The sequence below is a fragment of the Urocampus carinirostris genome, chromosome 20 (genome assembly GCF_059441175.1).
Source record: "Urocampus carinirostris isolate Australia breed hairy pipefish chromosome 20, RoL_Ucar_1.0, whole genome shotgun sequence".
NCBI classification, from domain to species: domain Eukaryota; kingdom Metazoa; phylum Chordata; class Actinopteri; order Syngnathiformes; family Syngnathidae; genus Urocampus; species Urocampus carinirostris.
The window spans coordinates 14,500,070-14,523,661 of NC_142368.1; the positions used below are offsets into that span (position 1 = coordinate 14,500,070).

Here is a 23,592-nt window from a genome sequence, read left to right on the forward strand (position 1 = left end):
CATGCAATGAATGTTATAAGTACATTTATAATAAACTTAATTTTAAAGTGTTGTTGTGTTATATACTCTGATTATCAATCCTTACTACTTTGCAACAATGTTTTTTTTTGCGATTAGTCGTCTTATTGTGATACAAGTTGTGAAAAATTGGGCAGACAACTTTATGGCTGGGCAGGCAATTTTTCAGAGTGTCCGGTTACTTTTTCTCATGAGTTTCAGACACTGGTAACAGTAATAATAAACAAAGTGGGTACTCCAGAATCTTGAACCCCACACTCTGTGGTAATCCGATCTTGTCTTGGACGTCAATGACATTGCGACATTGCGGTCCATAACACAGTCTCTGAGCTAACAACAGCTGTCCCCAGGAAGAAGGAATAAGAGTCTCCCCAACGCTAACCGTGAGCACATCTCTAAATCAAAACATTCCGAGAAGCCACCCTTGCAAGCGTCCTCTTCCAAAATGCCAAAGAAGTCAGCGGGTCCGGTTTACTAAAAAGAGTCGACCGATCTCAGGTTCCCAGACTGGAGAGTCCAAGGTAAATTTAGTTGTGCGCTCTTGTAGTTTTGGCGGTCATATTTATGGAGGACACCACGGGGTGAGGATCTCGAGACAAGTCTCGGGGGACTTCATATAGTTGTGGATACATACTATGGAATCATGACATCGGCAGAGGAAGGTGAAGACCTCGAAGAGGCTCTTGAACACTGTACCACTGACAACACGTGGAGCTGGGTAATAAAAGCATGCAGGAGGATATAAAATAGAATAGAATAGAATAAAATATACCTTTATTGTCATTGTTACAAAATGGGTTAACATATTGTGACAACGAAATTGGGCATGACACTCCAGTTTCACACATTCACAGTGAGGTAAAAAACCCAAGAAGATAAAGGAACAGAGAAGATAAGGTTATAAAACAAGGAGGATAAGGTTATAGTTATAATTGACACAATATTTAAACAAGAAATGTCGGCATGTAGGATGTTATATACAGTTTGGTATCGTAAGGGTTTGTGCAATATGCATTTGGTGCAAAAATAGTCATCATAGTGCAAAAAAAGATAGTCAACATAAGGATTGTACTGAGATTATGAGGAAAAATAGTATTAACACACCTTTAAAATATTGGCGGGTGGTATTGCAAACAGATTGGAAATTTGGGATTACAAATGTGGAATTATCTGCGGTCAATTGAGGTAAATGGAAACAAAACAAGCACATCAGTGACACATTCTTTTAAGAGTTTCAGATGTCCTTAGATGACACCGTAGTTAAAGTGGCCAAACTTATTGAAAAAGCTATTAAATTCAATGTCCCCTCTAAGCTGCGTGTGTGCGCAATTGCGCACTACCCAGAGCTTTTCTGCGCACAAGAAAATCGAGCCAGCTCACAAAAATCAGGGCTCAAATTGCTAATTAAGAAGCGGATTAAGTCAAAGTTACAGTGCATGAAGGTAAAAATACAAGGGTTCCCCTGACGCTGTGTTCTAAATGCGGTATTTGGAAGTCAAGGTCGAAGTAGAACGAAGTTGAGTCAAGTCAGTAGAGTTTTTTGAGAACCGGCTTCTTTGGCTCGGCTCACTAAAAGGAACCGGCTCCTAAACGGCTGTTCAGGTTGTTTTTGCTTCTTTCATCCCTATATGACCAAATATTATGTAAAATTATGCACAAAATGACATAAAGGAAGGGGAGGGGGGCAATAGAACAAAAAAGAAAAAAATACTAAAATGAAAAAGTAGTTAAAAAGATGAGAAAAAAAAAAGAAAAAGAAGGAAAAATTCTGAAAAAAGCCAGAAAAAAAGAAAAGAAAGAAACAAAAGGAAAAAGTAAATACAGAACAAAAAGAAAAAAGTAACAGCTCGGAAAAAATAAACACAATGATTTTTTTTTTAAAGGAATTAAAAAAAAAAAAAAAAAAAAAAAACAGGAAAAAAGAAGAAAAAGTTTGTGTTGCATTCAAACAATTTCCAATAATACCAAGTCAATGTATTTGCCAATATTGTACTTCCACTAAAAAAGGTGATTAAATACAGTTGTGTGTCGTGCAACCGACTCAATAAGCCCCCAAAAATGTTAGTATTATGCGACAAAAGATAACAGGAAAACAAAGAAATGGAAATCTCGTGAAAGAATTGTAAAAACAAATGACATTTGCAGGCAATCGTACTTGAGTCAATTCCTTCAAAAGTGAAAAATAATTTTGCATTGCCGGAAACTCAGCAAAATATAACGTGATGTCAAGTTTTGGACATGTTTGCTAATGACTCAGTTGTCACACTTGGGATTGCTGTTGCTCACTGTCGTTTCAAGCGTTGCTCACCGACTTTGTGTGAACGCTCAGACCCGTAAGGAAAATTACAGGGAACATTGCTTATAAATGATTGCAACAATATTTTTAAGGACCGTTTTTAAGTAAGATTAAGAAATACAACACTTCAAAAGAAATACAGTAAAATAATGAAAATAGTACTTAAAATAAACAAAAATGGATGGTAACATCATTAAAATGATTGTTTTTTTATAATACTTAAAAAAAGCAAAATTGGTTGCTAATTAAATGTAACAATAAAAGATGAGGACAACTACCTGAAATTGGCAGGAATAACACCTGATATGTAACTGTTGTCATGCATAACACTTACAAATTGTCATGTTCAGTATTTATTACAAAGATCTTCAAGACTTAGTGTTGATTATTTTTACGCTTGCCAGTGTCTTGTGACAAAAAAATGCAAATGTTTGGTCAAGTTGCATGTGAATCCTGATGCAAAAATTTCGAATTGTTGTGAAAGTGACTTGCAGAAATTGGACATACAGTATATGAATGAATGGAAACTTTATTGAGAACATTATAAAATGAAAACAGGACAAAAACAATAACAAAAATAATGTTAACATAACAGTATTATTAACTTTAATCTTCCCTATTAATTACATTTTACAGATAGCTCCTCTTTTGTGTCTAATACAACAACCAGAGTTGACTGAGGTTTTTGAGTTTTTCCTTGCCCTCATGTAGGTTTTAATTCAGGGGATGGTGTAAGAATAGTCTGTAGTTTGCAATAGTATGTGGTCTGTGCAGCCCTTTGAGACTCTTTGTGATTAATGGCGTCACAAATAAACATGACGAGGTTTTTGAGTTTTTCCTTGCCCTCATGTAGGTTTTAGATCAGGGGATGTTGTCATAATAGTCTGTAGTTTGCAATAGTACGTGGTCTGTGAAGCCCTTTGAGACTCTTTGTGATTAAGGGCTATACAAATAAACATGACTTGACTTGACTTGACATTGTCCCCCAGTCAAAGTTGAATATTTAAAGCATTAAGATCTGATTTAAAGCTATAAAGCAGCTTTTAACCTTCAACCATGAGTTAAAATGTTGATTTTTTTGATGATTATAAGTTTTGTCTTCCTCGTTCGCATAATGATCGAAAACAAGTATTTCTAACGTAAATCCAGTGTGCTCTCGCATGTAAATGAGACACTAATTTCACAGGATTCATTTTCCTTTGAGGGTTTTGCTGATAGTGTTTATCCATAATCAGATGATGCTCATGCAAAAAAAGTCTGGCCTAGGCGTAGGCCTTTGCGTCATTGCATGTTCTGACGATATCGTCGAGTCAGCAGAAAGGACGAGAACTCCCGCTGCAGGGCCAATTCAACCAATTGAATTCTGCTTTGTACAAACGCAATGTCAGTTTATGAGTCAGCACCAGTCAAGTTTTGGGTTATGTATTCATTGCATCGAGGACAGGGGTGGGCAAACTTTTTGAGTCGCGGGCCGCATTGGCTTAAACATTTTTTGAAAGGGCCAGGAGGAGAAAAAAAATGTTGATTATGTTTTTTGTATATAGCGATACAGTCTCGAATACAAACCTCAGCAATACCTGAGTGAAGCTCCTATGCTGTTAGACAAAAGGAATGAAAAGCTACTGGACTTTGTCTAGGTTTGAGGAGTGCTAATATTTATTTTGTTAAATATGTTTCATTTCGGGCAGCATAGCGGAGCAGTGGTTAGCGCGTGTGCGGCACAGTTCTGAGGTCATGAGATCGAACCTTCCTGTGTGGAGTTTGCATGTTCTCCCCGTGGGTTGCGTGGGTTTCCTTCGGGCACTTCGGCTTCCTCCCATAGTCCAAAAACATGCATGTCAGGTCAATTGGCCGGTCCAAATTGTCCCTAGGTGTGAATGAACGAGTGACTTGTCTGTCCCTGTGTGCCCTGCGACTGGCTGGCAACCAGTTCAGGGTCAGTGTTCTGGTTTGCCGGCGTCCCTGCGTCCTAGACGCATCATTTTTGGGGACGCATTGTGTCAAATCAACTTTTTTGACACCAAATTGTCATTATTATCCAATTACTTTTTTTTTAAACAAAGATTTACTGCACTTTTCATCAGGCAGATCCGCCATTGTTGTTTTGGTCTCGCGCCGAACTCGGCAAACGAGATCTCGTTGCTTCGAGATGACGTCATTGTTTTGGTGGTTGTCGAGTGAAAGAGAAGTATGCCTCCCTAAAAACAGTTGGTATTAGATAGATAGATAGATAGATAGATAGATACTTTATTCATCCCCGAAGGGAAATTCACTTTTCCAGCAGCATCCCTAAGCTGAGAACAATCGAAAATAACTGAGAACAATCGAAAATAACACGGGAGCTGCTGGAGTGGCTGCCATTCGTGACGGCGCCGGAGAAACGATTCAATTTGAATCATGTACAAACAAACAAACAATTGAATCATGTACAAGGTGTAAATCAACAAAAAAATTGGTAATTTCTTCAGTATTGGTAATAAGTTGAAACATAACAAACAAAGTGGTAACAACTGCAATCATTCCGGCACGAAAAAACGGCGGAGAAATTCTTCAGAAGACCGTGAAGGCAAGGAAAACACGTGTTTTGAAGCGAACGATTTGCCGAAAGATAAACAAAAGAATACTCCTAGCAAGAAAAGGACTTTACTGCCAAAATGGACTCAATTATATTCCTGGTTACGCTATGAGGAGGATGATAATGGAGGCTAAAAGTTCTGTGATGCGTGCACCCAGCGTGACAAAAAAACTGCATTGCATAAATCCTTTCGTAATACGAACTTTCAGAAAAGCACATTGGATCGGCACAACGAGAATGAAAACCACAAATTAGCTCTGGAAATTCCGTTGCTGCAATTGGACCTTGAGAAGGCATTACAACTGTGGCGGGACAGCAAACCACGAAGAATATATGAACTGAAAAATCTGAAGTGCATGAATATATAGACTAATATTTCAGCAATATTATTTTGTTTGAATATATAGATTTATATATTTATTTATATATTTTTTCTGTTACTGGCTCCATCTAGTGTTAAAACTGAGAAGTGCAACAGAGTTGAGCTCAAGCGCCATGTGCAGGCCATATTCAACTACCGTATTTTTCGCACTATAAGGCGCACCGGGTTATAGGGCGCACCCCCCAAAAATAGTCCTTTGTCCGATATTTTCCGTACATAAGGCGCACCGGATTATAAGGCACTACAATGGGAACTTCGACAAAACAGTCCGAAAGTTCAGTCAAACTTACCCCCTTAACATTCCCAAAGCTTGCAAAGAAGCAAATACGTGTCGTAGACACGTGCGGATGCGGTGTCCGTACGATGTCACTCAAATGCATCGTTTCAAATATCATTCGGAAGGTTAAAGTCTTGGGATTCAAGAAATGCCAACCATTCCTTAGTTTCTATTTTCTTTTTCGCTCGCAACTTTACTGTACATATGACAATAAACACTTTGAATTGAATTTAGTCTAAAAATAGACACATCACAGAAACATCAAGATCGTTCTAAAACAAGATACCGGGAAAATATAAATCCGCATAGCTCACCTAAGTTCTCTTGCAGCCATCACGTTCAATAATGATATGTAACCATGGTCTTCTTGCAACCGTGAGTGTAGTAAATCCAGGAGAGTAAAATATTTTCAAATACAGAACAGTAAAACATGTTTTCTCTATGCCGTAGTGCAACCCAACATGTGATTCACATTCATCTTTTTCGGCCAATCGCAGGCTTTGTTTCGCCCCTTTAGCCTATGCAGGCCTGTAAATGCTAAAAAGGATCCGCCCCCTTTACCTCCGAATAACTTTAGCCAATAGTGACCGATTCAAATGATGATTGACACATTGGTTAGGAAATGAAACACCGGTATATAAATCCCTGCATACACCGCGGACGACTTCGCCTTCGGGGAAAAATCTAGTCGGCGGCTGCTTGCTTTAGTTGCAAGACTTTGCCACTTAATATTGATCCATATATAAGGCGCACTGTATTATAAGGCGCATGGTCAGCTTTTGAAAAAAAATAAAGGCTTTTAGGTGCGCCTTATAGTGCGGAAAATACGGTATCTTTTCAGAATTTTCTGCGGGCTGTACGTCGGACACCCCTGATCTAGGAGCTGGCAGACTGCAGAAGAATCTGACCCAAGTCATTGATTAAAGGAGTTGGGATCTGTTGAGGAAAGACTTCTCAATGACTTTGTCTGCCTGCATACATTCAGACATTTGATACGAAAGAGTGCGGCAGCATGCCTTCAGGTGTGGCTTGTCAAATATCGCCACCAGCAGGTCGCTTTCCCCGCAATACATCTAGTTCCTTGAAACCCGTCTAAGAAAAGCTGCTGGTCTCGCGTGTCCTCATAGGACACCCTGCAGGATTAAACCTGGCTGCTTGCTTGCCAAATAGAGTAAAAGGCAGATTTTTTTTCCCCTCCTGCTGCAGAAAAATCATAACCTTCACTTGTGAGAGTGCAAAATGCAAGGTAAAATTAACTAATTCCACACACTCTGGAAGAAGAAATGTTGTTGAGCAGATTTCATACCTGTCAACCTCCACGGCTCCATGGCCTTACAAACCGTCCTATTTTCCCTTACAAAATACAAACTATTCTTACATCATATTTTCGTTTTTGTTCATGCATTAGCTCAGGAGGTAGAGCGCTCGTCTTGGGATCAAGAGATCGCAGGTTCGATTCCCGGCTCCTCCGTGTTATATGTCGAAGCGTCCTTGGGCAGGACACGGAATCCCTAATCAGGGTTGGGTAGGGTTACTTTAACTGGATTACTTTCAATGACTTTTGGATGACTCCAATACCAAATATGCTATTAAAAGACAAAAGAAACTAAATATGAATAAAATGATGACTCGCAACACGTGGTAAGCTTTCTCTCCTGGCTTTGATCTCTTTGATCTCCGGAGAAACTAACATTAAATGCGATAGAAACAAAATAAAAATAAAGCCAACATCATTTTTTGTCATGATTACTAACTCAGATCACCTGGAGCAATCATGTGGCGCCTGGGTGGGCGCCTTCTGATTGGCTGGCACTTCTCTCTTAAGCGCCCTGCGTCCAGAGAGCAGTGTCAGAGTGTACATTTTGTATTTCTCCTGATATCCCATTCATTTAAGAACTCTGCTTACCCGTTTCTGCCTGCCTCCGATCCGACCTGTTTCCGTCCCACGCTTCGATCTCCTCTCCAGCCCCCAAATATGCTAATAAAAGACAAAAGAAACTAAATATGAATAAAATGACTCAATTTTGTGCAGGCTTGGGGAGTAACAGAATACATGGAACGGCAAAAATGATGTTGGCAAGCTGTTTGGATTGATTTTCATTTGATTTCTGTCGCATTTTATGTTCGTTTTGTCGGAGATCAAAGAGATCAAAGCCAGGAGAGAAAGCTTACCACGTGTTGTGAGTCATCATTTTATTCCTATTTAGTTTCTTTTGTCTTTTATTAGCATATTTGGTATTGGAGTCATGCAAAGGTCATTGAAAGTAATCAAGTTAAAGTAACCCTACCCAACCCTGTCCCTAATGCCCCCAATAAGCAGGTCGGCGCCTCGCATGGGTGCATGGCCGCTATTGGTGTGTGAGTGTGTGTGTGAATGGGTAAGTGTGAAGCACATTGTAAAAGCGCTCTGGGAATTCTTCATTGACTTGAAAAGCGCTATATAAATGCAGTCCATTCACTATTTACCAAACGTGTTTAATTCTGTAGTTTAACATGTTATATTGTACATGTGTTTCGTTATATCATATATATAGTTCATTAACATTTTGTTGTGAGATACTGAGTTGCTCGACATGAATGAGGTTTATTATAAAAAAAAGGTCTAAAATGAAGTCGCTTGGACGTTCAGTGTAGAAGGAAAAAATACATGCAAATATAATTAAGTAGAATTTTCTTATTCAAATTATGAATTCATTTTCTGCATTTAACTATTCTTGGTAATATACTGATTAAAGGGATCACCACAAAACTGTCTTTTTTCATTTTCTCCTTTCATATTTCTTTTTTTTCTTAACTTCTTTATACAACATCATTATTCGTAATATAATGCATCAAAGCAAGTGAGCCGTTTGAGAGCCGGCTCTCTTGAAAGAGTTGAGCCGAAAAAGCCGGTTCTCTAAAAAGAGACGGACTTCCTTTCACTACACAACTACCACGGAATGATGCATGATGGGAAATCCCCAGGCGGCAGACGCATGCACACAGTAACATCAAACCGCTGGCTTCGTTTGCAACGGAAAAAAACGATACAGAGATAGAGGCTACCGCGGCTAACTCGTTTGACATGAAGGCACTTGAAGGTCCACTTTTATTTATAAAAAAGTTCCAAGGCACGTCGAAAATGTTTGAAAATGAAGTTATGTCGAAAATTTCACTGTACTACCTCATAAGTAGGTAATTATTATATAAAAAGAAGAAAAAAAAATAAAACAAAAAAGAAGGATGTGCTTTATTTATGTTTTTATTTTTTTACAGTGCACTCTCAAACCGCTTCGTTAAACAAATTAAGTTGAAATACCTTTTTTCATGTAGAGCACAGGTGTTAAACAGGCGGCCTGCGGGTCAGATCCGGCCTGCTAAGGGATTGAATCCGGCCCGCGAGACGACACTTAGAGAAGCACAAGGGAAAAACAAGCTGCAGGTTGAAATAGGTCAACTTGATGTTGCCTCAGCCAGGTGCCTCGAACAAAGACACTGTACTTGTATTTCTTTCTCTCTCTCTCTCTCTTTCTTTTCCACCCCTTTTCTCCCACTCTCTGTCTCTCTCTTTCACTCTCTGTGTTTCTCTTTTTCTCTTCCTTTGTTGCTCTTTGTCTCTTTCTCTCTCTGTGTCTTTTTAACTTCTTTTGCTCTAACTTCCTTTTTTCCTTTTCTCTCTCTCTCTCTCTTCCTACCCTTTGCGCTTTCTTTTCTCTTTTCTCTCCTTCTGTCTTTCTATTTCTCTTTGGATTTCTTCCTCTCCCATTCTTTCCCCCTCTCTCACGACTTCTCTTTTTATCTCTTTTGTTTCTCACGCTCTCTCCCTTTCTCTCTCCTTTTCCCTTCCTCTTATTTCTTTATCTCTCTTTTTCTTTCTCTTTAATCTCCTAGTGCGGCCCCCAACAGAATGTTTGTTCTATCGTGTGGCCCCCGAGTTCAAATGAGATTGACACCCCTGATGTAGAGTAAACACCCCGGATATAACATTAAAAATAATAACAATTAGGTGGGGATCGTAAGATGAAATTCCGTTTTTATCTATCTATCTATCTATCTATCTATCTATCTATCTATCTATCAAATGTTTGCATGGCGTGTTTAGGAGGAGTTAAAGAAGTCAGAGGACTGCTTTTCACTGTAAAAACCGCAAATTGAAATGTAGCGTCTCGCCAGTTTGTGATTGGCTAAGAGAATCACCTGACTGCATCATGCCGTATTCATGACGTCACCAAAGTTTCAGTCACCTTCAACAAGACCTCTCCCACTTTTTATTTATCCGGATCGAATGTTTCTTATGTGCTACTTAAATGAATAATTAACTATTGTAAATTTTTAAAACATATATCAAATACATTTCTACCGGGTAGCCTTTGAAAAATATATATTTTTTGTCAATAATTTTATCAACTATTATTTCCGAATGATGAAAAAATAACAATTATTAAGCAGCGTATCTAAATATAGTTCTATTTAGGAAGAAAAAAAATCCAAATTCAACGTCATTATTATTATTAATTTTATTTTGGAACCTGAGAGCTCGACGCTGATTGGTCGATGGGCGCGGCTTTTACAGTAGCACGAGAGACGAAAGAGACTGTCAGCCGGCCAAATGATGCGTCAGCTGTCCGCAGGAATGACTGCTCCATTTATACTTTATCACTTCCAATTCCAGTTGAGTTTCACGTTTTATCACAGCGAAAACAGGAGCTTTACGAAAGAAAATTGTTCGAAGACAACTCTTTGGGATAATGCTTCACTGAGGACCTTTTTTTGTTAACGTATTCGAAAGGTAAGAAATACGATTTGTATTATGTTACAGGCGTATATCATTCAATCACTGTATAGACTGTTTCATTTTTATACACTGGTTATTTATTTGTTAACGCTTTTCTTTCTCTTTTATACACCTTCTTATCTTGTTATCCATACACCTCATGAAAGGTAACAAGAACTGTGAATTAAATAACGTACTTTATATACACTAAACCAGGGGTGTCAAACTCATTTGAATTCGGGGGGCCACACGATAGAACAAACATTCTGTCGGGGGCCGGACTAGTAGATTCAAGAGAGAGAAAAAGAGAGATAAAGAATTAAGAGAAAGAGGGGGGAAAAGGAGAGAGGGCAGGGCAAAGAAAGGGAAAAAGAGAGAGGGAGAGAGCGTGAGAAACAAAAGATAAAAAGTCGTGAGAGAGGGGGAAAGAAAGGGAGAGGAAGAAAGAAATCCGAAGAGAAATAGAAAGACAGAAAGAGAGAAAAGAAAGCAGGAAGGGTAGGAAGAGAGAAAGAGAAAAGAGAGAAAAGGAAAAAAGGAAGTTAGAGCAAAAGAAGTTAAAAAGACACAGAAAGTGAAAGAGACTGAGACAGAGAGTGGGAGAAAAGGGGTGGAAAAGAGAGAGAGAGAGACAAAGACAGAGAGTGGGAGAAAAGGGGTGGAAAAGAGAGAGAGAGAGACAAAGACAGAGAGTGGGAGAAAAGGGGTGGAAAAGAGAGAGAGAGAGAGAGAGAGAGAGAGACAGAGAGTGGGAGAAAAGGGGTGGAAAAGAGAGAGAGAGAGAGACAGAGAGTGGGAGAAAAGGGGTGGAAAAGAGAGAGAGAGAGAGAGACAGAGACAGAGAGTCGGAGAAAAGGGGTGGAAAAGAGAGAGAGAGAGAGAGAGAGAGAGAGAGACAGAGAGAGACAGAGACAGAGAGTGGGAGAAAAGGGGTGGAAAAGAGACAAAGAGAGACAGAGACAGAGAGAGAGAGAGAGAGAGACAGAGAGTGGGAGAAAAGGGGTGGAAAAGAGAGGGAGAGAGAGAGAGAGAGAAATACAAGTACAGTGTCTTTGTGTGAGGCACCCTTTCTTTGGCAACATGTCAAGTCAAGTCAAGTCAAGTCATTTTTATTTGTGACGCCCTAAATCACGAAGAGTCTCAAAGGGCTTCACAGATTGTTACACTATATTACACAAACTATTTTCAACCGACAAGAGGAGTAGGTTATTCGTATGCAATGGAGTAGAAGTGAGTTTTAAGTTTAGATTTAAACATTTCCACTGAGGTTGCAGATCGAATCTCAGGGGCGCCCAACATCAAGTTGACATATTTCAACCTGCAGCTTGTTTTTCTCTTGCACTTCTCTGAGTGTTGTCTGATCTGGCCCGCGGGCCGCCTGTTTGACTCCTGTGATGTAGATTTTCATCTGACAAAAAACCTGTGTTTTATAGGAATATTGGTGTGTGAGTGTGTGTGTGTGTGTGTGTGTATGGATAAGTGTGAAGCACATTGTAAAGCTTTCTGGCAAAAGCTGCTGAGTCAACAAAACCAAAAATGCCAAGTCAGCTTTTTTGGGCAGTATTCACATTTCAGGTATCCTACCTGACTGCCTGTAAAAGATGGTGTTGATATTCAATTTCGTTCTGGAATATAATTCTGGGGATAAAAGTCAACTTTATGGGGCATTTTTTTCTTGTAACTGTCTGCAAGACATTGGGTTGAAATTGTATGTTTTTTTTCTGGAAGAAGGGAATGTCTTCCTGGGAATACTGCTGTGTCAGCGAAACCAAAAGGGGTTAGTCCGTTTTGGGGGACATTTTCACAAGAGTGACCTACCTGATTGCTTGCGAAGGATTGTTATCCTGGCCTTGTTTTGGAGGGGATAGTAGAATGTCTTTCTGGCAAAAGCTGCTGAGTCAACAAAACCAAAAATGCCAAGTCAGCTTTTTTGGGCGGTATTCAAGTTTCAGGTAACCTCCCTGACCGCCTGTAAAAGATGGTGTTGATATTCAATGCCATTCTGGCCTGGGAGACTTGAATGTCTTTATGTGGAAAAAAATCCGAATCAACAAAATGATGAGTCAGTACATGTGGGGGCATTTTCACATCTAAGGTAAGTGAAAGTAAAAGATAGTGTTGACAGTCAATGTCATTCTGGTCTGGGAGAGTGGAATGTCTTTCTGGAAAAAAAATGCTCACTTAACAAAACCAAAAGTGCCTAGTCAGCTTTAATGGCATTTTTCACATCTGAGGTAACCTACCTCACTGCCAGCGGAAGATAGTGGTCATTTCTAAACTCATTCCCTCTTTTCCTGGGTGGGCATAAACAAAAACAAACAAACAGACGAATAAACAAAGGGATATTCATACTTGAATCTGTCACGAAACGGAGCGGGAAACAGGAAAAAAAGACGTACTCACAATTTATTGGGGGAAGGATGATGAGGGTGCGCACACTCGATCCGGGTATCGATGGTCGCGGAGTGGATTAGAAATCCAAACAAAAGACAAGTTGTCAAAAACAAACAAACGGATCAGACCAAAAACAAAACAGGATCAAATACCGGCAGATTCACAGAACTAGGCATTTAACAGGTTTTAACAGAAGTCTCACGGAGTTGAACCAGGTTTAACAAACGTTCCAGCAACGCACAGTACAAAGGAGCGCGCTTAAGTACTCCAAGAGCAATCAGTCCAATGCATCTCAGCCGGTGTCAAGGGGCGGGGCCAGCTGGGCGCCATGACAACCGTGCAGGACATGACAGAATCCCTAACAAAAACATGATCTGCACCCTCGTTTTGCTTGCGGGTGATAACTGGCTCATTGGATGTATGCATGTTATGTAAAAAGGGTTGGGTAGGGTTACTTTAACCAGATTACTTTCAATGACTTTTGGATTACTCCAATACCAAATATGCTAATAAAAGACTAAAGAAACTAAATATGAATAAAATGACTACATTTTGTGCAGGCTTGGGGAGTAATGGAATACATGGAATGGCAAAAATGATGTTGGCAAGCTGTTTGGATTTATTTTCATTTTGTTTCCGTCGCATTTTTGTTTAATGCTAGAGTTGATATTGTCATGGTTGCCATGGCGCCCAATTGTCCGTGCGCGTGTGTGTCACGGTTGCTGTGGTGCCCAATTGGCCCCGCCCACCGGTGTCACGGTCAGGGTTGGGTAGGGTTACTTTAACTGAATTACTTTCAATTACTTTTGGATGACTCCAATACCAAATATGCTAATAAAAGACAAAAGAAACTAAATAGGAATAAAATGATTCAATTTTGTGCAGGCTTGGGGAGTAACAGAATACAGGGAACGGCAAAAATGATGTTTGGATTGATATTCATTTTGTTTCTGTCGCATTTTATGTTGGTTTTGCCGGAGATCAAAGAGATCAAAGCCAGGAGAGAAAGCTTACCACGTGTTGTGAGTCATCATTTTATTCATATTTAGTTTCTTTTGTCTTTTATTAGCGAAGTAATCCAAAAGTCATTGAAAGTAATCCAGTTAAAGTGACCCTACCCAACCCTGTATGTAAAACACATTCTAATTTTTCGGTTGTGTCGTTGCCAGACCCGTCAGACCATGAACTACGTGGGCCAGTTGGCGGGTCAGGTTTTCGTGCAGGTCAAAGAACTGTATCGAGGCCTCAACCCGGCCACGTTGTCGGGATGCATCGATGTCATCGTGGTGCGGCGGCCTGACGGCTCCCTGCACTGCTCTCCGTTCCACGTCCGTTTCGGCAAAATGGGCGTCCTCCGCTCGCGAGAAAAAGTGGTCAGTAAGCAAGGAAGCAGGTTAACAGGACGTGCGGAATTTGAAACGTTTGTACTCTAAAGGTCGACATGGAGATCAATGGAGAGCCGGTGGATCTGCATATGAAGCTCGGGGAAAATGGAGAGGCTTTCTTCGTCCAGGAAATGGAAAATGATCAGGTAAGGAAGGAAGAAAAAGTATTACCGTAAATTCCGGACTATAAGCCGCTACTTTTTTTCCCAAACGTTCAACCCTGCGGCTTATTCAGTGATGCGGCCAATTGATGTCATTTTTCTAACAGCGGCGCTCGAGTACAAAAGGTAAGATTTAGACCGGTGGAATATATGCGCTGAAGGAGACTGCAACTTCTTGGCTTGTGCATAAATTAAATTTGCGTAAACATACCCTCATCATGCAAAATGCAAAAAGAAAGGCACATCAAAAAATCCACCATCACCAACGGGTTCCGAAAAGCCGGTCTGTTGCGTGACGGAGAGGAGGGCACAGAATCAGGAGTGGGTCGGAGCGTGGGACGACGTCTATATGACAAAGTTTCTTTCCGACACTGAGGAAGACGACTTTGATGGCTTCAGTTCTAAGGAGGAAGATGAGGACGGTTTACCGTGATTTTTACAAGTACGGTATGTTTTTTTTAACAGACCCGTTTACTGTGTTGCAAGCGTGTTGCTACCATTAACTGCCCAGATGAAAGTTATATTATTATTATTAAAGCTTTGAAAACTCTCTCGGTGTACCGTCTTTCTTTGTAAATATGTATAACCCATGTATAATATGTATTTGCAACTCTATATTTTTGTAATGTATTTTTTTTAGAAACTTCTTCTGATATGTTTTGCACGGGTGAATGAAAAAGGAGGGGCAGAACAAACGTGGGGTGACAGGTTTAAGGGGGACCGCTAAAGGTGAGGGACGGACAAAAATAGGGGGTAAAAAGTTGGTTAAAGAAAAACGAGTTGCGTGACTAAATGTGTTCATCTGATATATTTTTCCCACCCTTACCTTTAAAAATATACACTTTTTTCCTTGGATTACTTTCAACGGGACCCGGACTCTGCAGGTCTGCATAAAAACCTTAAGTACCGGTATCATTTTGCCGGCTGTGATTTTTGGACTGTGGACTTTAATGAAGGACATTTAGTTTCAATCGCGGGACTTGAAGTCGGGTTTGGGTTAATTTTGTGTTTGTGTTACATTTTTTAATGTGGGCGCATGTGGCTTATATACAGGTGCGGCTTGTGTATGGACAAAATCGGTTTTCCTCTTAAAATGTGGTGGGTGCGGCTTATAATCAGGTGCGCTCTATAGTCCGGAAGTCACGGTAAATGCAATCTAATCTAAAAAGCTATGACCAGTTTTCTGAAACTACTGAGGTTGTTGACACCTTTTGAACCCATCTCACTAGGAAGTGGTGCCATCCTACCTGGCCACGTCCCCCATCCCATCAGACGGGCTCCTGATGATGAGCTCCTCTCTGATGGGGAAGAGCCCGGGGCCCCCTGTGCAGACTTTGGGCTGCAGCAGCGAGAACGGCTCGGCAACGGCGATGATGAAGAAACGAAGGAAGAGGAGAAGGAAAACTCGAATGGACAGCATGAAACGCGAGGACAATGGGGACGACTCGGAAGACGAGGACATGTTCACGATTGACATCAGCTCTGATGAAGAGATGGAGAGCATCAGGTCAGCAAAGGCATAGCGAGGGTTTTTTTAACGGTTGTCATGATGACTCATTGCACTCACCTGTTCCCCGTCCTATTTAAGCTCAGTCCTTTCACTCGCCTGTTGTCAGTCCGTCAGCGAACCTCTGTTTTCACAAGGCAAGCATTTTGGTCCGGTTTTGTCACCCGTTTTCCACTCGTTCGGTCCTGATTTCCTTGTTTGTCTCTGGCTAGGACCTATTTTTTGACCCCGACCACGTTTTGATCTCCCGTCCCGGCTAATGACCTGTTTTTCCGTCTAACTACGCTACGATATCCCGCTTTGGAAGATCCACTTCCACTTTCTTTTTCAAACGTGTTGATCCCAATTTTCCCTGACAACAGACGAGCTGGCGGCAAACGAGCAGGCACTGGTGAATGTAATGAGGAATCATGACACGTACCTAGTGTTCTTTTGACCTTTGAAAAGTGATGGATCCCGGGGACTCGCATGCTCAAAAATCTATGGGTCCCCAAAATCTAGTGTTATCGAGGTTGAAATTGTAAATCGCCGACAAATATATCATATAAATCTATATATTCATTCAGTTTCAATCATCACAGTTTATTGGTAATACAAATCAGTTATCACTTCCAGATTTTTCAGTTCACAACAATATTGCACATTATTCAAAATAATATTGCTGAAAAAATTATATGAATCTACTGTATATTCTTTTGTTTATTTTCTTTCATCGAATCGTTGGCTTCAACACACGTGTTTTCCTTGCCTCCGCGACATCCCGAAGATGTCATGATTACCCAAGTGGAGCCACCTGGGGCAATCATCTGGCGCGCTGGAATGTGCCTTCTGATTGGGTTATGTTCCCTATTTAAGCATTCTACACCGAGACATGGGGGTCGGAGGACTAATCCTGTAATTCTGTACATCTGTACCCCGTATGACGCTCCCGATTACCTGTGCCTTGTTTACCTGATTCTGTCTGCCTGTCTCCGATCCGACCTGCTTCCGTCCCAAGCTACGATCATCTCTTCAGTCCCGGTAAACTCAACCTGCTTCCGTCCCACGCTACGATTGGCTACGTCGTCCGAAGTTTCCCGCTAACCCTTGTGCTTCCCCAAATAAAAGTATTGTACGAACGCTCTGGGGTCTCCTGCTCTGTTCTGGTAATCCTCGTGACAGAATCCTCCGACCAGAATGGACCCCGCGTTCGTACATTTGCCCCCTGACCACTATCAAAGCCTGAATCAGCAGCGCAATTCCCCTTCAGAATGCGCAGTTCGGCAAGTCCTTTCCGACATGGCGAAATTGGCTGAGGCACCTCCGGCCGTATGACTGCGCAATGACTCCCATGCCTGCCTGTTCGACTCCCATGCCTGCCTGTTCGACTCCCAAGCCTGCCTGTTCGACTCCCAAGCCTGCCTGTTCGACTCCCATGCCTGCCTGTTCGACTCCCATGCCTGCCTGTTCGACTCCCATGCCTGCCTGCTCGACTCCCATGCCTGCCTGCTCGACTCCCATGCCTGCCCTGAGTCTGCCTGTACTGATTTTGTCCCGTCTTTCCTCTCCTGTCTTGTCTGTTCCCTTTCCGCTCCCCGGAGTCCGACTCTTCTGAATCTGACCCCCCCTGAGTCTGGACTCTTCTGATTCTGCCTGTGTTTCCCTGTGACGTGTCTTGGGTTAAATTTATTTTTTATTTTTATTTTTTTCTGAGGGACTTCTGGAGCCGTCCCTTGAGGGGGGGGTTCTGTCATGATTACCCAAGTGGAGCCACCTGGGGCAATCATCTGGCGCGCTGGAATGTGCCTTCTGATTGGGTTATGTTCCCTATTTAAGCATTCTACACCGAGACATGGGGGTCGGAGGACTAATCCTGTAATTCTGTACATCTGTACCCCGTATGACGCTCCCGATTACCTGTGCCTTGTTTACCTGATTCTGTCTGCCTGTCTCCGATCCGACCTGCTTCCGTCCCAAGCTACGATCATCTCTTCAGTCCCGGTAAACTCAACCTGCTTCCGTCCCACGCTACGATTGGCTACGTCGTCCGAAGTTTCCCGCTAACCCTTGTGCTTCCCCAAATAAAAGTATTGTACGAACGCTCTGGGGTCTCCTGCTCTGTTCTGGTAATCCTCGTGACAGAAGAATTTTTCGTGCCAGAATTATTGCCGTTGATATCACTTTCTGCATTATGTTTCGACTTATTATTGACACTGAAGAAATTACAAATTTTGTGTTCATTTTCACCTAATTCGGAGGCATACTCATACCTGTCAACCTCCACGGCTCCATGCACTTACAAACTGTCATATTTTCCCTTACAAAATACAAAAAAACTTATATTTTCTTTCAAACGTGTTTATGTAGTTTAACATGTTATAATTTACACGTGTTAATGAACATTTTGTTGTGAGACACTGAGTTGCTCTACATGAATGAGGCTTATTATTAAACAAGGTTAAAAAATGAAGTCGCTCGGACGTTCACTCTTACATGCAAATATAATTAAGTCGAATAATACATTTTCTTATTACAATTATGAATTCATTTTCTGCATTCAATTATTGTTGGTAATACTGATTAAAGGGATAACCAGAAAGCTGTCTTTTTTCATTTTCTCCTTTTATACTTCCTTTTTTCTACATCATAATCATTCGTAATATAATGCATCAAAGCAAGTGAGCCGTTGGAGAGTGTAGGGGAAAATGCAGGTTCGATAATCGTTTAGGTCTTCTATTATGTGATTCAATCAAGTGCACGGAGGCTTGCCATGAGGGGGAGTTCTTTATTGCGTCATCCCAAAGAACTCAGAGAACTCCAGACATAACAACGCTTTTATAGCTTCAATTTGAGTACAACCCAAGAGGCGGCCGAGATCTCACGTCCCAACAAGGAAGATGTTGTCGTACCCTTATTAGGACATGTTGTTCGCCTCAGTTTGCTCAGAGAGTCCTTGCAGGTCCCATGCCCTTTTAAGGCTGCCAAGGACCTTCCCGAAATGATGTCAACATTCTCTCACAACTGTAAGCAAGTCTTTCTACATTTCTAAATGTATGCAACTCTATTCTACAAATGCAAGTCTATTTTCCACAACAAGAGCCGGCTCTCTTTAATGAGTTGAGCCGAAAAAGCCGGTTCTCTAAAAAGAGACGGACTTCCACCACAACAATTTGCCGAGATCGGGGTGCGGACGAAAACTCGAACCGCGAGACCAAAACAACAATGGCGGATCTGCCTGACGAAAAGTTTGGAGTGCGGTAAATCTTTGTTAAAAAAAAAAGTATCGGGTAACAATGACAATTTTGTGTCAAAAAAGTTGCGTCCCAGGGACCCACGTTGATTTGAGACTATGCATTCCCAGCAAAAATCATGCGTCTAGGACGCAGGGATGCGGGCAAACCAGAACATTGAGTATGTACCTGTTTTTACTCATCTTCATTCATGCAATGCTTGCGTTGCGTCGTTGGCTACAAGCTACGCAAACTCCTCATTCCACCATGCTTTTAATGTACGTTTACGTTTTGTAGCGTCATAAATTGTGTTAGCTTCTTTTGAATCTTTCTTCTGGGGCTAAGGTTTTGGCTTGATTCCTAACCACTTATCCTTTTTTCTTGTGTTCTCCGTGCGTCTACTTTGGAAAATGATATGCAAACGCACGACCTTGTAATGCTCGGGAAAGTCCGGATGCACGAAGTTATTCGATGCAGGCTTCCGATTGGCTGCCGAGTACGAAAATTGTTAAACGAACCGAAATACCGAAAATTTCAAACCGAACGAAGATTGCGAAATCGGAATAAAGCAAACGTTTGATTTGCAAAAATATCTATTTACCAGTCTCTCTGTATGGAGTTTGCATGTTCGCCCCATACCTAGGTGGGTTTTCTCTGGGCACTCTGGTTTCTTCATGAGTTCCAAAACATCTAACAATGACAATTTTGTGTCAAAAAAGTTGCGTCCCAGGGACGCGCGTTGATTGGACACTATGCGTCCCCAGCAAAAATCATGCGTCTAGGACGCAGGGACGCGGGAAAACCAGAACACTGAGTATGTACCTGTTTTTATTCGTTTTTATTCCTGCAATGCTTGCGTTGCGTCGTCGGCTACAAGCTACGCGAACTTCTCTTTCCACGGTGCTTTTAATGTCTGTGTACAGTTTGTAGCGTCATAAATTGTGTTAGCTTCTTTTGAATCTTTCTTGGTGAGGTTTTGGCTTGATTCCTAACCAAACCAGAACTTTTGCATACAGTATTTTAACTTAGCACTTTGAACAAACACATGGCTTAGTCAGCCAATGAGGAAAGCTGTTAGAAAAACTCAAGTCGCATTCTTAAGCTTGTGCTCCATGTGTCAAATGTGGGTCAAGCATTTAGCATTTGTGAATCGGCCCCATAGGCTTGATTTACTTGAGGTTCACGTGTGCAGAAAAGTAATCCATCTTTATCCAGGTCACATTTCATAATATGTGCAACATATGCCTACCATCTAAATTTGGACTACTACTCTATAGCACAGGTGTCAAATAGGCAACCCGCAGGCCAGAAAAGGCCCGCTAAGGGATTGAATCCGGCCCGCGAAACAACACTCAGAGAAGCGCAAGAGAAAAACAAGCTGCAGGTTGAAATATGTCAACTTGATGTTGCCAAAGTCAGGAGCCTCGAACAAATTCTGGACTTATATTTCTTTCTTTCTCTCTTTCTCACTCTCTCTTCCTCCCTGTTTCTCTCACTTTTTATCTCTCACTTTTTCACTCGCTCTGTCCCTCTTTTTCTTTCTTTGTTCCTCTTTGTCTCTTTCTTTTGTTGTCTCTTCCTTTTCACTGTCTTCTCTCTCTCTCTCGCTCTCTCTTGCGTCCCCCTCTTTCCCCTTCTCTCTTTCTCTTCTCTCTTTTCTCTCTTTCTATTTTTGTTTGGATTTCTTTTCCTCCCTTTTTCTTCCCCCCTCTCTCACTATTTCTCTTTTTATCTCTTTTGTTTCTCACATTCTCTCTCACTCGCTCTCTTTCATCCCTCTTTATCTTTCTCCCTTTCTCTCTTTCTTTGTCCCACCTTCTTTTTCTCTCCCTCTCTTACCCTTATTGCTTTATCTTTATTTTTATTTCTCCTCAATCTACTAGTCTTTCTTTCTTTCTTTCTTTCTTTCTTTCTCCATTTCATTCTCTCTTTCTTTCTTTCTTTCTTTCTTTCTTTGTGTCCATCTCTCTTTTTCATTCTTCCTTCCTCATTAGTCCGGCCCCTGAGAGATTGTTTGTTCTATCGCGTGGCCCCCGAGTTAAAATGAGTTTGACACACTTGTATTTATTTCTTAATACAAGTACAGTGTCTTTGTTTGAGGCACCTGGCTTTGGCAACATCAAGTTGACATATTTCAACCTGCAGCTTGTTTTTCTCTTGCGCTTCTCTGAATGTTGTCTCGCGGGCCTGATCTGGCCCGTGGGCCGCCTGTTTGACACCTGTGATCTTGGTTCATTTATTTGTAAACCTGACCGTGCCTCCCCAACCACGAACCCTACCAAACATCACTGCTCGTGAATGAGTTAACCGAGACAACATATGTGTCAGGACCAGAACGGAAACAGGACCCACTCGCGTGACGTTACTCATAGTTTTATTGTGAAGAAGGGAAAGGATTGCACACACGATCAGGAGATCGCTGGTTGCGGGGAGCAGGTTGCTCAGACGCGGAAGTGGTATTTCCGTGGCGAGCGATGGCGGTGTCGGGAACGGAAAAAACGGGTCGGTAGCCGGGATAGAAGAGCAAAAACGTGAGCGGGATCGGTAACGAGTCGAAAGCCAGGAGAGGAGAGTAGACGCGGTCAAGATCAAAAACGGGTCGTTATTCGGGACGGGAGAGCAGACGTGGTCGAGATCAGATAGATCGCAGCAGGAGACAAACAGGAGCAAAAACACTGGATAGGCGAAAAAGGGCTTGCCGTGTAAAAACAGAGATTCGCAGACGGACCGACAAAAGGGGACTGACAGGACAGAGTTTAAACACTGACAGGGAGTCAATCCGTCAACAAGCTGCAGCTGGCACCAAACGGGCGGGGCCAATCTGGCGCCATGGCAACCGTGACACACACGGGAGTGGCCAATTGGGCGCCATGGCAACCATGACAATGTGTAGTATTTTAATAAAACTTTACTCTATTATGTTTCAGGGCTTCCTCCAGGGAAACTACACTCAGGCCGACAAACAGTTCTTTCAAACCATCTGCCGTGTACCCTCGCTCAGACGGCGACTGGAGTCCTCTTCAGAGGTGAGGCGCTTTCTCAAGACCACATTAAAAAAGTCAAGTCCTGTTTATTTGTGACGCCCTTAATCACAAAGAGTCTCAAAGGGCTGCACAGACCACAAACTATTATGACACCATCCCCTGATCCAAAACCTACATAAGGACAAGGAAAAACTCAAAAACCTCAGTCATGTTTATTTGTGACACCCTTAATCACAAAGAGTCTCAAAGGGCTGCACGGATCAAAGACTATTGCAAACTACGGATTATTATGACACCTTCCCCTGATCTAAAACCTACATGAGGGCAAAGAAAAACTCAAAAACCTCATCAAGTCAAGTCATGTTTATTTGTGACACCCTTAATCACAAAGAGTCTCAAAGGGCTGCACGGATCAAAGACTATTGCAAACTACGGTCTATTATGACACCTTCCCCTTATATTGTCAACATAAAATGTAGGTGATTCATATGCTATAGAGCACAGGTGTCAAACAGGCGGCCCGCGGGCCGGATCAGGCCCGCTAAGGGATTGTATCCGGCCCGCGAGGCAACGCTGAAGGAAGCGCAAGAGAAAAATGAGCTGCGAGTTGAAATATGTCCACGTGATGTTGCCAAAGCCAGGTGCCTCTCACCAACGCTGTTCTCTCTCTCTCTCTTTTTTCTCTCTTTCTCTCTCCCTCTCCTTTTCTCTCTCTCTCTCTCTTTCCTTTTCTCTCAATCTCTCTCTCTCTCAATCTTTCTCTCTTTCTCTGTGTGTGTCTTTTTACCTTATTTTTGCTCTCTTCCTTTTTCCTTTTCTTTTTTCTCTCATTTGTTTTCCCTTCTCTTTTTCTCCCTTTCTTTCTCTCCTCTCTTCTCTCCCACTAATTTTCTTTGGATTTCCTTCACTCTCTTTTTTCCCCCCTCCCTCACTATTTATTTTTATCTCGTTTGTTTCTCACATTCTCTCGCTCACTCTCTCTCTTTCTCTCTCTTTCTTTGTCCCATCCGCTCTCTTTTCAGCTTCTTCTCTTTCTCTTATTTCTTTCTCTCTCTTTTTCTTTCTCTCTAATCCACTAGTCCGGCCCCCGAGAGAGTGTTTGTTCTATCATGTGGCCCTCGAGTTAAAATGAGTTTGACACCACTGCTATAGAGTAGAAGTGTGTTTTAAGCTTAGATTTAAACAGTTCCACTGAGGTTGCAGATCGGATCTCAGGGGGAAGAGCATTCCAATGAATTCTCTTGAACCTGCGGATTTCTTCTTGGCTCTTGGGATCGCTAGTAGAACAGCGGTTTCAGAACGAAGGCTCCGGACCGGAACATAGGGGAAAATTAAATCAGAAGGATATGAGGGAGCAAGTCCATGCATGATTTTGTATACTACCAACAGAACCTTCAAATCACATCTTAAGTTAACAGGAAGCCAATGCAGGTTAGCCAAAATCGGGGTAGTGCGATCCAACTTTCTTGTCTTAGTTAAAAGCCTCACTGCAGCATTTTGTATCAGCTGAAAGCTCTTGATTCTGGACTTCGGGAGACCGGAGAGTAGTGCATTACAGTCATCAAGACGGGAGGTAACAAACGCGTGAATTATAATCTCCGCATCCGACTGAGACAGCATAGGGCCAATTTTAGCAATGTTGCGAAGATGG

The 23,592-nt window shown here is 41.8% G+C and overlaps 1 protein-coding gene across 1 annotated transcript in view; it reads left to right on the forward strand.

Annotated features, from left to right (window-relative positions):
* The first annotated feature begins 661 nt into the window (after positions 1-661).
* Positions 662-23,592, forward strand: part of lpin1b (lipin 1b) — a 45,031-nt gene continuing 22,100 nt past the window's right edge. The window contains exons 1-5 of the mRNA XM_088324552.1: positions 662-736; positions 13,865-14,068; positions 14,131-14,226; positions 15,471-15,748; positions 21,885-21,983. Coding sequence (XP_088180678.1) covers positions 662-736; positions 13,865-14,068; positions 14,131-14,226; positions 15,471-15,748; positions 21,885-21,983 — 752 coding nt within the window. The remainder of the gene's footprint in view (positions 737-13,864; positions 14,069-14,130; positions 14,227-15,470; positions 15,749-21,884; positions 21,984-23,592) is intronic.